Source organism: Gopherus evgoodei, chromosome 2 (assembly GCF_007399415.2).
Source record: "Gopherus evgoodei ecotype Sinaloan lineage chromosome 2, rGopEvg1_v1.p, whole genome shotgun sequence".
In the NCBI taxonomy this organism is placed as follows: domain Eukaryota; kingdom Metazoa; phylum Chordata; order Testudines; family Testudinidae; genus Gopherus; species Gopherus evgoodei.
The window spans coordinates 65,267,922-65,282,157 of record NC_044323.1 but is presented as its reverse complement, the minus strand read 5'-3'; the positions used below and the strand labels follow the sequence as shown (position 1 = coordinate 65,282,157).

The window sequence follows — 14,236 nt, the reverse complement described above, 5'->3', positions numbered from 1 at the left end:
CGGAATGATTGTGTCCCATTATTGTCCTCACTCCACCAGGTTTCTGTGATGCCTGTTATATTAATATCCTCCTTTAACATGAGGCACTCTAGTTCACCCATCTTAGTATTTAGACTTCTAGCATTTGTGTACAAGCACTTTAAAAAACTTGGCATTGTTTGTCTGCCCTTTTCTGATGTGTCAGATTGTTTTTTATGTGAATATTTCTCATCTGATCTGGCCCATAATATATTCTCTTCAATCCTCTCCTCCTGATTAAAACCTAGAGAATCTCTATTAATAGACTCTCCCTAAGAGAAGTATCTGTCCGATCCACAGGCTCCTTTACAGCAATCGGCTTTCCCCCATCTCTTAGTTTAAAAACTGCTGTGCAACCTTTTTAATGTTAAGTGCCAGCAGTCTGGATCCACTTTGGTTTAGGTGGAGCCCATCCTTCCTGTATAGGCTCCCTATATCCCAAAAGTTTCCCCAGTTCCCTCCTCCCTACGCCATCGTCTCATCCACGCATTGAGACTCTGAAGCTCTGCCTGCCTACCTCGCCGTGTGCGTGGAACTGAAAGCATTTCTGAGAATGCCACCATAGAGGTCCTGGATTTCAGCCTCTTTCCTAGTAGCCTAAATTTGGCCTCCAGGATGTCCCTCCTACCTTTTCCTATGTCATTGGTACCTACATGTACCATGACCACGGCTCCTCCCCAGCACTACAAGTAAGTCTATCTAGATGCCTTGAGAAATCTTCAACCTTCACAGCAGGCAGGCAAGTCACCATATGGTTCTCCTGGTCATCACAAACCCAGCTATCTATGTTTCTAATGATCGAATCTCCCATTACCAACACCTGCCTTTTCCTAATGACTGGAGTCCCCCCACCCCCGGAGAGGTAACCTTGGTGTGAGACGATACCCCAACACCATTTGGTAGGAGGGTCCCAACTATGGGAAGGTTTCCCTCTGCTCTCGTTGACTGCTCTACTTTCCTGGGCCTTTCATCCTCAACAGCACAGGGGCTGTCTGACCGGAGGTGGGACAAATCTACAGTATCCCAGAAAGCCTCATCAACATACCTCTCTGCCTCCCTTAGCTCCTCCAGTTCTGCCACCCTGGCCTCCAAAGCCTGAACACGGTCTCTGAGGGCCAGGAGCTCCTTGCACCGAATGCACACATATGCCATCCGCTCACAGGGCAGGTAATCATACATGCTGCATTCAGCACAATTAACTGGATAGCCCCCACTCTGCTGCTAGACTTCTGCCTGCATTCTGTCCTACAGCTACCTAGGTTAATGGTAGGGTTTTTGTTGAAATCAAGGAGTTTTGATTATAGTTTGGTTTTAAAGAATGGCAAGTGTACCTCGCCCTCTTCCCACTCTCCTTCCAAACTCCCTGTTAGCAGCCCCTGTTCGCAGAGCTGCTATCTTCCTTGTCATCCTTTAGTTCTCCTCACCTCTAACAATCCTGCCCATTTGACATCTCCAATGGGACTCATTAGGCCCTGATCCTTCCAGTGCTTACACACATGCTTAACTTTATTACTGTGAGTAATATTACTGTGAGTAAATGTAGATTTAAGGTACATGCCTAATTGCTGGAAGGCTCAGGGTCTAGGTACAGTGAGAAAGTATAGTAGTGTGAACTCAAGCAGCATTTTTAGGATTCAAAATGGTGACTTGTTGGTTGGAGGAATATGCCATGTAGCATGTCCTTTGATTCTTCCCCACTCAGGCTGTCCACATCCCTCATTGTCCCATGGAATATGGATCATGTGGATGAGTTTGTGATTGGTGCATGGTGGCATGGAATGCTACCCTGTAGCCCAATTCTCTTCTGCATAGTCTCCCCATATGGTTTTATGCTTGATTAAGGCTCATTTGTTCCCCTCAGTGCCCTTTAGGATAAGCTTTGTGGACATTAAGGGAGAGAGAAGCGCAATGGGCAGACTCCAAGTGTGTAAATGTAATCAGGGTCTTCCAATGAGAATATCCTACTCCCAATCCCCAGGCATTCAGATAGATAACCTGACCATTGTATTATATTAATATAATCGACCAGTAATAATGTTTTCCATACCTTTCTCAGAGAAATTATATGCTACTTTTATTATTTTATGATTATTATCAGCCTGAATTGCTAAATTCAGATAAAGATTCAAAATTCCTCAAAATTCAGTTATTCATATCAGGGGTTTTGATTCAGGTCTGTTTCTAAAATTATCTAGTGAAAGAGATCTGTCTATTCTTGAGAGAAACACAGCCTGTCTGAAATTTTCTATGACGTTTTTGAGGCACACCCCTTTGTCTAATAGGGGGTGGGGAAGGAAGCGAACTCTGTGTGCATGTGTGTGATTGCATGCCTGGCCAAAGGAACACTAAAACTTGTTCTCTATTTGAAAGTCATCAGTGCATATCAGAGTCATAAAATACTGACTGACACAAGATTGTTACGAAGGTTAGTGTTTACATAGAAACAGCTTCTCTGGAAGTGAAAACTTTACATGCTGCTGTTACTCTCCTCTTTCAAAATGCTAACTCATGCATTTGCTGATTCCATGGTCAGAGAGCATTTTCTCTTTGCAGTTAGTCAGCATGCTTCCGCATACTGTTGTGGAGTTCATATAAGAGAAATAGGAAAGTAACTGATGGCTTAATTCTTTTAATGTATGTTAGCTAGATGCTACAGTAATGAAACTAGATACAAAATTAGATACGTTACTGGATACAAATAGGGTAATTCCTGCCTCTTCTTTGTGGGCATGTAGGACCAAAACCCAGTTTTCTGTTGTCTGTGAGCTTGGGGGACTGCCTTAGCCAGTGGGCTGCAACCTACATGTTCTATGGAACAAAACTCTAAAACGGCTTCTGTGTGTTTCAGCATGGCACTTAAGTATGGCTGATGGATCAAGAGCTATGGCCGTTCCCTCCATATGGAGTTGAGGATGCAACAGCTGCTGGAAGCTATTGTAGCCCCTAGGATGCAGTAGTAGCTGTGCTGAGGCTCTGTGGGCTAGGAGTATTCCTTCTCCTGTGTGCACACTCCTGGTTACATGAGTTGTGGGCAACATTGAGAATTTGGCCCAGAGGAAGCAGAGTGGCTCTGGTATTCTGGTGGTGGGGGAGCTATACATGTTATAGCAGATTGTACATACCACCTACCATCTTCTGATTTGCCCATTGTCTGATGAGTTGCAGTTACTTCCTCACCAGCTTTGCACATACAATTGTGGTGTGACCCATTATAGCAAATATGGTGTGTCACTGATCCTAGCAGGACAAGGGATTTTAAAGCAAGATTTGTGGTCATATTTCTATTTGTAACCAGGGTGTCACAGGGTCATTCATCTTTCCAGCTATGCCTCAGATTCCACTCTGGTCTGTAGTCTTCCTCTGCTGATAGGGTAGGTTAGCCACTGAAAACAGGGAGAAACTGAATGTGAAGCCAAGCCAATGAGTCCTGTTCTGCACTCTGTTACACCAGTTTTGCGGCTTGAATGGAGTTAGAAACATAGGAAAGGGACCTTCTGGGTCACTGAATCTAGTCCCCTGCTAACGCAGGCAACCGTATCCTATAATTCTGTTAATAAATTTATCAAGTTTCATTTTAAAACTAGCTCAGTTTACACTAGCAGAGAACAGGGCCCTGTGTCTTATCTGAATACTATTTACTGCTAAGTAGCTTCATTTTTAGTTCTTCATACAACCACCTCCACAGTTTCCCTCTGTCTTGGAACTAGCTGTCAGTGAGCCTCACAAGAGGTGGGTTAAAGAGTAGGATTCTACATTGTTCTACTGGACCCATAGCAGGTACTAACCTCCAAACCACCACCAAGAAACAGAAGGAAGAAAAAGGAAATGTTTCTCTGCTGATGTACGTAGGTCCAAGATGCATTAGTATTATTGTAGGGAGTCACATGATTTCTGTCCCATCTGCTAACACACAGGGAAGACACTTGAGGCTGGTGAGTGGTGTCGGCTGCAGGTGGAGTAGCAGCAATCATATACAAGTAGAAGATACAAGGGCATCTGAATGGCAGAAACCTGAAGGTGGTAGTGCCTACAGTGCTGGTGAATGTGCAGTGAGCTGATAGAGCACTTTGAACTAAAGGAGAAGGACGTTGAATAACAGCTTTCTTCAGGGACATGGACACGAGCAAGGTCACACCCAGTGGTGGTGGTGTAAAAAAAAAAAGTGGATAACCTAAATTTAAGTCCCTACTTTTGCAGTGAGAAGCAGCTCCTCTCCTTTACCCATGTTTACTCTCAGCTACACTGCTGTTCTCACCTCAGAACACCTTCTCATGAAACAGACTCTTATTATAGCAGAAGCTTCACCTGCTTCTAGTGTCCCCTGAGGGGAGATGGTCCAACAGTGAAGTGATGCATGCCACAGGGGAATCTTCTGGGACACCTTGCAAACTGCTCTCACCACTCTTCAGCAGTGCCTGCTGAGGGAGCCATCAAAGCATCAGGCTCTGCTATATTCTGAGAGAGGAGACCAAGAGACCTGGTATAATCCAGTCAGATCCAGCTCACTCTACACACTGGCACATGCTCTTGCTTTCTGGAAGTTTGTTTGCCTGACTCTGTTCTTTGGCAGACATTCTGTTTCACAGGAGCAGGCTCTGCTTGCTCTTCATTTGCTTCAATTAGAACTCGAACCAGGGAGATGGCAGGAGGGGGGCTGGAGTTTCACATTCTATAGGTGATGCTACCTGTCAGCCAGCTGAGGCAGAGACCAACCATCAATTCCAGATTAGCATTAGGAGTGTGTAGAAGAATAATTACACTTCCCTCTCCCTATGGTTCCACATCCATAGTATAAATTAGAGGCCTTCTCCACTCAAAGCTGCTTTTAAATGGATTTTTCTAAAGGCACTACCCTTCTACAATATTTGGACACTCAGTGCATGAGGTATATCAAAGGCACCATGTCACACTATGTAGGGAGAGGTGAAGCAGTCAAAGGTAGGATTGCAGATCTTCGCTCTCCTTTCCTCCAACTCAAAAGTATCAGTAAAACAGAACGCTCTCTTAAACAACAAAATCCCAACTCAAAAGAAATGAAGGAAAATTGTCATGTTCAAACTCTTGCATGCAAGCGAGTAGAGTAAAATATTGCTTTATTGTCATGGAATAGGCATTGTGTGTGTATAGTTGATTGGGATATATTGGTTCTCTGCTTACTTGACCTTCTAAGAATAGAACTTTGGTGGCAGAGCTCAGAAAGGAAGCTGCAGAAGTTTGAGCATCCCACTACCAGTTCAAAACTATTGACAGTAAAACTAGTTTTGAGTTTTACCAATAATGAACTTTTCAGCAATGACGGGAGGACTGACAGAAACTGAGTTTGGTTTGTTTCCCAGGTTACTATATGGTCAAAACAGACGCCAGAACTCTTAACACATTTAATGGGATTTTCCTTCCATTTACACTATCATAAATTACAAAGCATATTTTACTTCACAAAATAAAGCCATTTCCAGATCATTTTTATGACAATATTTAGTACAGAACCTACAACAAATAAACCTGTACAATTTAGGCCAATCTATAGCAGTATCAGCAAATCAGAACTATTTAACATCTGCTGTGCAATCTGGGTTAATCTACCTAGGCCTTGAAAATGTCTTTAAAGAACAACAAATTTACAGTATTCCCTCCCCCTTAATTATCATAGTTACACTCATTTTTCAATTTGAATAGAAAGCTATGCTCCCTGAAATAATTCAGAAAACTGTATCACTGAGTTACCAAGCATGTGATCTATACATCACAACGAGAGTTTATAGCTTTTCATACTGAAAATTAAGTTTGGTAGTAAAGTATGGTGCCTGTCTATGTTTTTAGAAAAATCTCATGCTGAGAAACCATTTTAACATTAGAAATATGTTTCAGTTAGATTACGAACCATGTAGGTTAATATTTGTGAGAGGAGGAAAATAAATTCGGTAATAAATTTAAATTTATCAACTCCCATACTTCTTACACATTCTTGTTTTTAAAAACAAACCATTAGAAAACACATTCAAGAGAAATACTCACATTTTCAGCAGATTTACTGTACATTTATAAATACAGAAACATGACAAATTGCTTTTTTACAAAAAAATAAGCAAAAGTGCTAACTTTTCAACAAGGCCAGAAAATATCCAGTGTCCCAGCATCACTTAACTTACACATTACTGTACTCCAAGAAACATCTGGCATGTGAAACTGACACTACCACCTAACTTTTGAAAACTTTCACCACCACATTTTGGATGGGGAAAAAATGAAATGATAAGACTATACTTGTTAGAAAATACCAAATGACTAAAAATGGACTATACAATCTTAGAATGCCTAAAATATAAACAAAAACCTAAAGAAAGTTAGAATACACATTTAAAAAAAAGATGTCTCTTTCTTTTAAAACATTTGCAATAAAAGAGGTATGTCAGGATAATACTGCACTAGTGGTAAATGTTTTCAGTATATCATAACAAAAATGCAGGAGAGGATACATGGAAAAAATGCATCACATTGAATTATTGTTTGCTAAAATAAAATGCCATTCTAGCAGCTAATTAAAGTAAAATATCTTGGTAATATAGGTTCTGTTTCACAATTGACACACATAATTATGTCTTACAGAGTGGGGAAATGTATAGCTGTATACAAGTAACACTGATTAAGTACCTTTTTGCTTCTCTAGCCATATTAAAATATGTTTTGTGTTCCTTAAGTTAGTAAAAGTGTTTGCAGCTTCTCAAAACAAATATACATATGAGGCAAGGCAAAAGATACAAGGTAAAAGGAATTAACTTTTTTTTTTTTAAAAGATGCATATGTCTATAAGACATAGCCTTTATTAAACATTTTGGCATTCATCTGCAATATTGCGGAAAGTGAAGTGCAGCCCAGGAACTTTCTCTTCCTTTTTATTTTAAACTATAAAGAAACGTTGGTTTTCCTTTAAACTAATAATTTCAAAGCAGGTGGCTATGAAGTTACTTCTTCATTGTTTAGAACAAAACATCTTCATTTTCAATTAAAATTTGCACAATTAGCTTCTGGTACCGCATGTCATTCAGGGTAGTAAGAGTACTGTCCTCTGGAGGTCTCATTAAAGTAGGTCCAAACACTATTCCCAGGTTTTCAGAATTCATAAAATTCTCCTTTTCATTCAAGGTAACCCTAAAGTAGGAAAAAATAAAATAAGTAAGTAGCAATTTCTTTACTAGAAAAATCTAATATAGTAGCGTTATGTTATTGGACTGCTTTGCTTCAAGCATTGTTAGATAATGACATTGTTGCAACGTACAATCTTGGTTACACTTTAGTGACTAATCTCACTGTAATTACACAGCAATTACAATGCAATTTCACCGTGATTTTGCTTATGGAAAACTTTTAAATGCTACTTATTCATATAAATTGAAAATTCACCACAAAACTGATAACTCCAGTAAAAATACAATGTAGTTGCCATATGTGGATTCTTAAAATATATATTAGGAATGACATTGAAGTGATTCAGTCATGTGGTTAAACTTCCAGTTAGAAGGAATTAGTAGTAATTATTTTATCAAAAAGAATAATCACAGGATAATTACACTGTAAACAATGGTTATGTACCCTCCAGTAACTGTGGTCCTTTGAGATGATGTAGTCCAGGTCTGCACAACTCGTAAAGTGGCGAGGGCCACATTACTCCAAAGAAAACAGCTGAGGGCCGAAACCTCCTGGCCCCGCAGAAACACGCCCCCCAGCACCTCCCAGCCCCCGCCCCAGCGACGCCCAGCCCTGTGGAAACAAACCCTCTTTCCCCAGCGCCGCCCCACCAAAACAGCTGTGGCCCAAAAGGGAAGGTTGGGGGTGGGGAGGTGATACTTTATTTTAAATCAACCAGGGGCTCCCAGCTGAAGAGGTGGCTGGGAGCCCTCAGGGGCAAATTAAAGGGCTTGGGGCTCCGGCGGCCGGGGGAACACGGCAGGGCTGGCTCTAGGTTTTGTGCTGCCCCAAGCAAAAAAAAATTTGACTGCCCCCTGTACCTCCCTGCTGCCCCAGTCCTGGGATCTCCCCCCACCCACACACACACACCCTGCCGTCCCAGCGCTTGGCTTCCCCCTTTCCTCCCCACCAGTGCCCTTCTCCCACCCCGCTGCTGCCCCAGCCCTGGGCTCCCCCCCACCAGTGCCCCCCCTCACACCTCCTGCCACCCCAGCCCTGGGTCACTGGTAACTTGCTCCCAAGGCAGGTCATTCATCAGGAATTTTGGATGTGCACAAAACACAGACAGGATTGGTTCTCATATGGTTACAGAGCTGCAGTAAAGGGGAACAATTTTCAGCTTGTGTGATTGGAGGATATCTGGATGCATATTATAAGACTGTCCTCCACAAATGAGGACAAGTTGAGGTGCCTTTATTATTCTTTTGTTCCACTCTTTCTTTCTATGGGGAATTTGCCAATGCAATATCACTGTCTTCCTTTTAAAACAAACAAAAAGGCAATGGCTGTTGAAAATAGCAATTCCAGTCCTAATAAGCATTTCTTGCTTAATTTTATCCTGCTTTTCCTACAGCAAGTTACAGTGGATCAGTATACTTGATTTGGGAGAAATGAAGTAAGAGCTGCCCAAACTGAGCTTGAGCACTCCTGAATTTTGAGGTGTTCAAATCTGGAAGGCAGGTGCTGGAGGGGGGGAGGCTGTGGGCTCTGCAGGGGAGCATGGCAGCAACGTGTCTGGAGCTGCATGGAGCCAGACATGCTGGTCTGAGTGGCACGGTAAGGGGGCTGGGGGTTGGAGAAGGGGTAGGGGGTAGTCAAGGGACAGGGAGCAGGGGGGCTGGATGGGGCGGAGGTTCAGGGGGGCTGTCAGGGGACAGGCAGCAGTTGGATAGGCATGGGAGTCCCAGGGGTTTATCAGGGGACAGGTAGGGGTTGGGGTCCTAGGGGGAAGTTGGAGGGGCTCTCAGGAGGGGGCAGTTGGGAACAAGGAGAAGGGAAGCTTAGATAGGGGTTGGAGTCCCAACGGGCAGTTAGGGGCAGGGGTCTCAGGAGGGGTCAATCAGGGGACAAGGAGCAGCAGCGTTTAGATATGGGGTGGGGTCCTGGGGGGCAGTTAGAGGCAGGGGTCCCGGGAGAGGGGTATCAGGGGACAAGGACCAGCAGTGCTTAGATAGGGGGTGGAGGTCCTGGGGGGCAGTTAGGGCAGGGGTCCAGGGGAAGGGGCAATCAGCGGCTGCGGGCGGGGATTCAAAGAGCTCTGGGATGCCCGCAGTGTGGGGAGCTCTGAGCCCTTTAAATCCCAGCCACCACCAGGATTCAAAGGGCTCTGGGCTGCGGGGAACCCTGAGCCCTTTAAATCCCAGCCATGGCTGGGAATCTCTGCTGGCAGCCCAGAGCCCTTTGATTCCTGGCCGCGGCTGAGATTTGAAGGGCTCAGGGCTCCCTGCCCCTGCGGGCAGAGCAGAGCCCTTTGATTCCCGGCCGCGGCTGGGATTCAAAGGGCTCTGGGCTACTCGCAGAGCGCCATGTGCGGGGGATTTAGAATCCCCCTGCGGGCCGCACAGTGAGGCTCCGCGGGCCACAGGTTTTGCAGGCCTGATGTAGTCAGTGTGGATCCCATCGTTGGTGCACATGTGCCTAGGTACGTGAGACTGGAATTTCTTTGAATAGCAGTGTCTGTCAGGGTCATACATGAGCCCTGTGCCTCCTTGTATTCATTCGTCAAGAGCATAAAGGGTGCAGCAGCTGCAATCCTCACCTCAGTTTCCTCGCAATTCAAAACTGGTTACTCTAGGACTTCAAAAGTGGTGTTGGAGATGTATCATGGGATCGACACACACTACATCATCTAGAAAAAACAGTTACTGGAGGGTAAGTAACCGTTCTTTCTTCAAGTATGTGTCAATGTGGATCCCACTGTAGGTGACTGGCAAGGAGTGTCTTCTCAGAATGACTGAAGTGAGGAGTTCCAGCCACATCAGTCACACAGTGATTGTAGCACTGCCCCCCTGAACCTGGTGTCTGCCCTGACTTCCATGGCAAGGGTATAATCCTTAACAGCCTGTGCCCTGGTAGAGTGCACCTCGATGTTCAGAAGGAGCCAGCTGATAGCAGGTGGAAATGAACTGTGTGATCCACTTGGAGATCCTCTGTGACGAGATGACTTGGCCTTAGATGGGCTGGAAATGGCCACAAGCAGGCAGAGAGGCAGCCCAAAAGGTTTGGTTCTACTAAAGTAACATAGCAAAGCCCTGGTTACATTCAAGGCATGCAGTTTCTTCTCTCCCTGCATCAAGTGCAGCTTTGAAAAGAACACAGCCAAGGTAACAGACTTGCTCAGGAGAAAGATCAAGACCATCTCAGAGAGGAACTTGAGTTGTGGTCTCAACATCACCCTGTCCCCAAAGACAGATCTGTAAGGCAGTCCGGCCACAAAGACTTGGAACTCACTCACTTTCCAGGCAGAAATGGAGGTCACCAAAAAGACTATTTTGATGGTAAGTGATGCAGGGAAACTCCATGAATTATAGCAGAATAATGTTGAAATCCCACAAGAGTTTAGTTTCTAATGGCAGAGTAAATATGAAGGATGCCCTTAAGAAATGTTGATACCACTGGATAAGCGAAGATCAAGTGCAACTGTACTGGCATGTGACATGCCAACATTGCTGCTAGATGGAACTTGAGAGAACCAAATGCTAGTCCAGCCTGTTTTAGGAGCTGCATATAACTGAGGATTTTCAGTATTGGTGCCTCTACTGGGTCTGTATTGTACCAGAATGTCTTTTCTGTTTGGAGGAGTAAGTCTTCCTGGTGCTGAATTCCTGCTTTGGATGAGAATTTGGATGAACCTGTAAGGGACAATCTCTGTGGTTTCTGAGTCTTTTAGCAAGTGCAGAACACTGTATGTGCATTTGCTATATATTTATGGGTCCTGTACCTCTCTTGGTATGCCCAGTGCTTGGAACCAGGATTCTCTCTGCATTGTCAATGCAATGGCCAACAATCTTGCTGAGGTGTTGGAAGCATCCACCATAGCTGCTAATTGACCTTCCTTAATTATGTCCCTTAGCTCTTTCCTGCTCTTGTGTGGGACGTTTTCAAGGAAGTGTGACACTCTGCCCAATGTTAGGAAGTCATACCGGGTCAGAAATCCCTGGCAGTTAGCTATACAATTTGAAGATGGGGCGAACATATGCCCTGGTGACAGTGAGGAGGGGTAGATCTCCCCCAGAGACAGCATCCAAGTGTATGGGACTCCCACTACCAGGGTCTGTATTGGTACCTACAGGTGCTTCAGCACTGATGGCTGTTCCAGTTCTCCCTTGAGCTCATTCTCTGTGTTCTGCTTTGATGCGGAGGGTTGTATCACTGGAGCCCCGATTTGTGCCAGTGGGGTTTTTGGCTCATTCTCCCCAACCCTTGAACTGTGCTGGACTTGATGGATTTATCTCCAGAGGCTTTGTGCTGTGTGGTATGGGAGGATGCTAAGCTCCATCTGGAGTCTTTGCCTCTGCGTTTCAAGAAGTCCCTGTACGTGCTGGACTTCAAGACTGGAGGTCTTTGTGCCCATTTTGATACTGTTGATTGATATTGGGGTCAGCTTCGGTGTTGGGGTGTCAGTGCTGTTTTCTCTGTGCTAGTCTTCAAGGTAGCTTGTCTGCTAAATGGGGCACTGGATGATGCTGGTTTGTCTAACAGCAGGATTTTAGAGCTTGTCTCCTCAGGGTCGGAGGACACCTTCATGGATTGTTCCAGAAGATGGAGCTTCAGCTTCATGTCTCACATGTCCTAGCAGAGAAGGACATGCACACTGAGCATGTGCTGAGAATGTGAGACTTTCCTAGACAGCTGAGGAACTTTTGGTGGCCATCTTTTAAGAGACTTTGGCCATCATAGGATGGACAGTATGTGAAGACCACAGGTTTTGAGTCCACCATGCTAAGGACCCCTCTACAGGGGGATTTGTACAGGGGTTTAGCAGTCAGTCAGTACCAAGTCCAGATGGGTCGAAGTGATCACAGCAGTCAAAAATCAAGGTCACCAGAAATGTTCTAAAGAGGATTTTCAGAAGGCTTAGTCAAAAATAAGCATTAATGGGTTGGATACTTGCCAGGTTCCATCTGACTCCCATTGGTGGAAAGAGGAAAATGAGGGAGGTTTACTCTTAGTGCACTTTTATGGAAGCCCAAGGAGACCCTGTGTGGCCCTGATGGACACAGCTATTTAGAGAAATTCCAGTCTTGCATGGATCCCCTACAATGAGGTCCACCTTGACGCATACACAAAGAACAGTTGTTAACTACATCTGTAACTACAGTTGTATTACAAAGTGTACCATTATTTATTATGTCTCACGTAGGAAAATCATTGTATTTTGTTCTTTTGTGTGTGGTCATTACAAAACTAAATTAACATTTCTAACATATATTGAAATTTGCTGATGGAAGGCACTATGCTGTGTAAGTGCAAAGTTACTCTTCTTGTTTGTTCTCACCTTATTTGTAGCAGTGTAGTTTTAACCTTTGGGCCGGAGGCTTATAATTGCTTTCTGTTCTATCTCTGTGTCAGAGTAGAAAGATGTAAGCTGTTCAAGGGTTATTCCACATGCAAACTGACTTACTTTTTGAGATGAATCATTAGATATCTAAGTGTCTCATAGTGCGCAGCAGGAAGCAGCATCAGCACTTCATGGACAGCTTCCAATCGTTCATCAGGATTGGAGATTTCTGTAAAACATAAAACAGAATTAATGTCAGTAGTTTTACACACATAAATAGGCAATAATGCAAGAAGCTACAATAATGTTGCAGAATCATTTATAAGGACAGATGGTATAGTCCAGTTCTTGAATGTGCAGCTGGGGATAAATATTACATTTCTATATGGAGCGTTTTTGCAAGGATGCCAAGATAGCTAACAAAATGGTTTTAACCTGTCAAGCAATCAACAACTGAGACTTTGTGTAATTACTTTTATGCCTGCATGTCTGCCTGCACCACCTGAGCCTTCTCTTATAGTATTTTTAATATTCTGACATGCATCTACCCTTCATCTAGCTTCTGATTTTATGTGATATCTGGATTATCTGTCAAAGAAAGATGGGTGTCTTGGAACTAGATAACACAACAGATTCAGGTTCAGCTGAAGCAGTATCAGGCTTTATTCCAAGAATACAGCACTACACCTAGCAGTTGAGGAGACAAGCAGCCGTTGCACTGAGCAGATGATGACTGGCACTTGCACAGTTCTTATATAGGCAGCATGGGTGGCCTCTGGTACACAGTGACTAACGGGGGGTAAACTATACTAATTCACCTCCAAGCCCTGCACAGGCTGCATGAGTTCGCTGCCTCAAAGGATATATTTAATGTAAATTCCCATTGCAAGGGTCAAATATATTGGACTGTACTAAAAATTTGCTAATGAAACTAAAATCAAACAACATCACAAAATTATGTATTGTATTCTAGATAATGGTGATGTGGGAATTGTGATGGTAATTTAACATATTATTTGGCAATGTCCAACTATCTAGTCAGGAATTATAAAAGAAGAATATGGCATTATATGTTTCAAGTCAAGTCAAAGTTATATTTGCTACATAATTTTTCATCAAAATTTAGAAGCACAAACAGATTGAACCTCAGAAGGCTAAAAATCTTTGTCATGCTTTTTAAAAGATTAGTAAATTGATGCTGGAAAGTTGATCTGAGCATGTTATTTATAAGATTAATGACAAGCTTGAAGAATTTCATGTGATGAGGAAAGAAAGAGAGAGGAGCGTAAGTGAGATGCCTGTGATGATATTAAGACTGTGGCAAGGAGGAAGGGAAAGGGGAATAGTTAAGAACATTATGCTTATTGCTTATCCATGCTTCAAAAAGGCATCCTTTAAAAAGTGGAAATTAAATCCTACTGAGGAAAACAGAAAGGAGCATAAACTCTGGCAAGTGAAGTGTAAAAAATATAATTAGAAAGGTCAAAAAAGAATGTAAAGAATAGCCAAGGACTCAAAAAGTAATAGCAAAAAAAGTACATCAGAAGCAGGAAGCCTGCTAAACAACCAATGGGGCCACTGGATGATTGAGATGCTAAGGAGCACTCAAGGATGATAAGGCCATTGCGGAGAAACTAAATGAATTCTTTGCATCGTCTTCATGCTGAGGATGTGATGGAGATTCCCAATCAGATCCAATCTTTTCAGGTGACAAATTTGAGGCACTGTCCTAGATTGAAGTATCATTAGAGG

At 43.4% G+C, this 14,236-nt stretch overlaps 1 protein-coding gene across 1 annotated transcript in view; it reads right to left on the bottom strand.

Annotated features, from left to right (window-relative positions):
• Positions 1 to 5,382: 5,382 nt before the first annotated feature.
• CHN2 (chimerin 2) overlaps positions 5,383 to 14,236 on the bottom strand; it is a 207,454-nt gene continuing 198,600 nt past the window's right edge. Inside the window, 2 exon segments of the mRNA XM_030550857.1 lie at positions 5,383 to 7,167; positions 12,608 to 12,713. Of these exon segments, the coding sequence (XP_030406717.1) occupies positions 6,996 to 7,167; positions 12,608 to 12,713 (278 nt within the window). The 3' untranslated portion in view covers positions 5,383 to 6,995.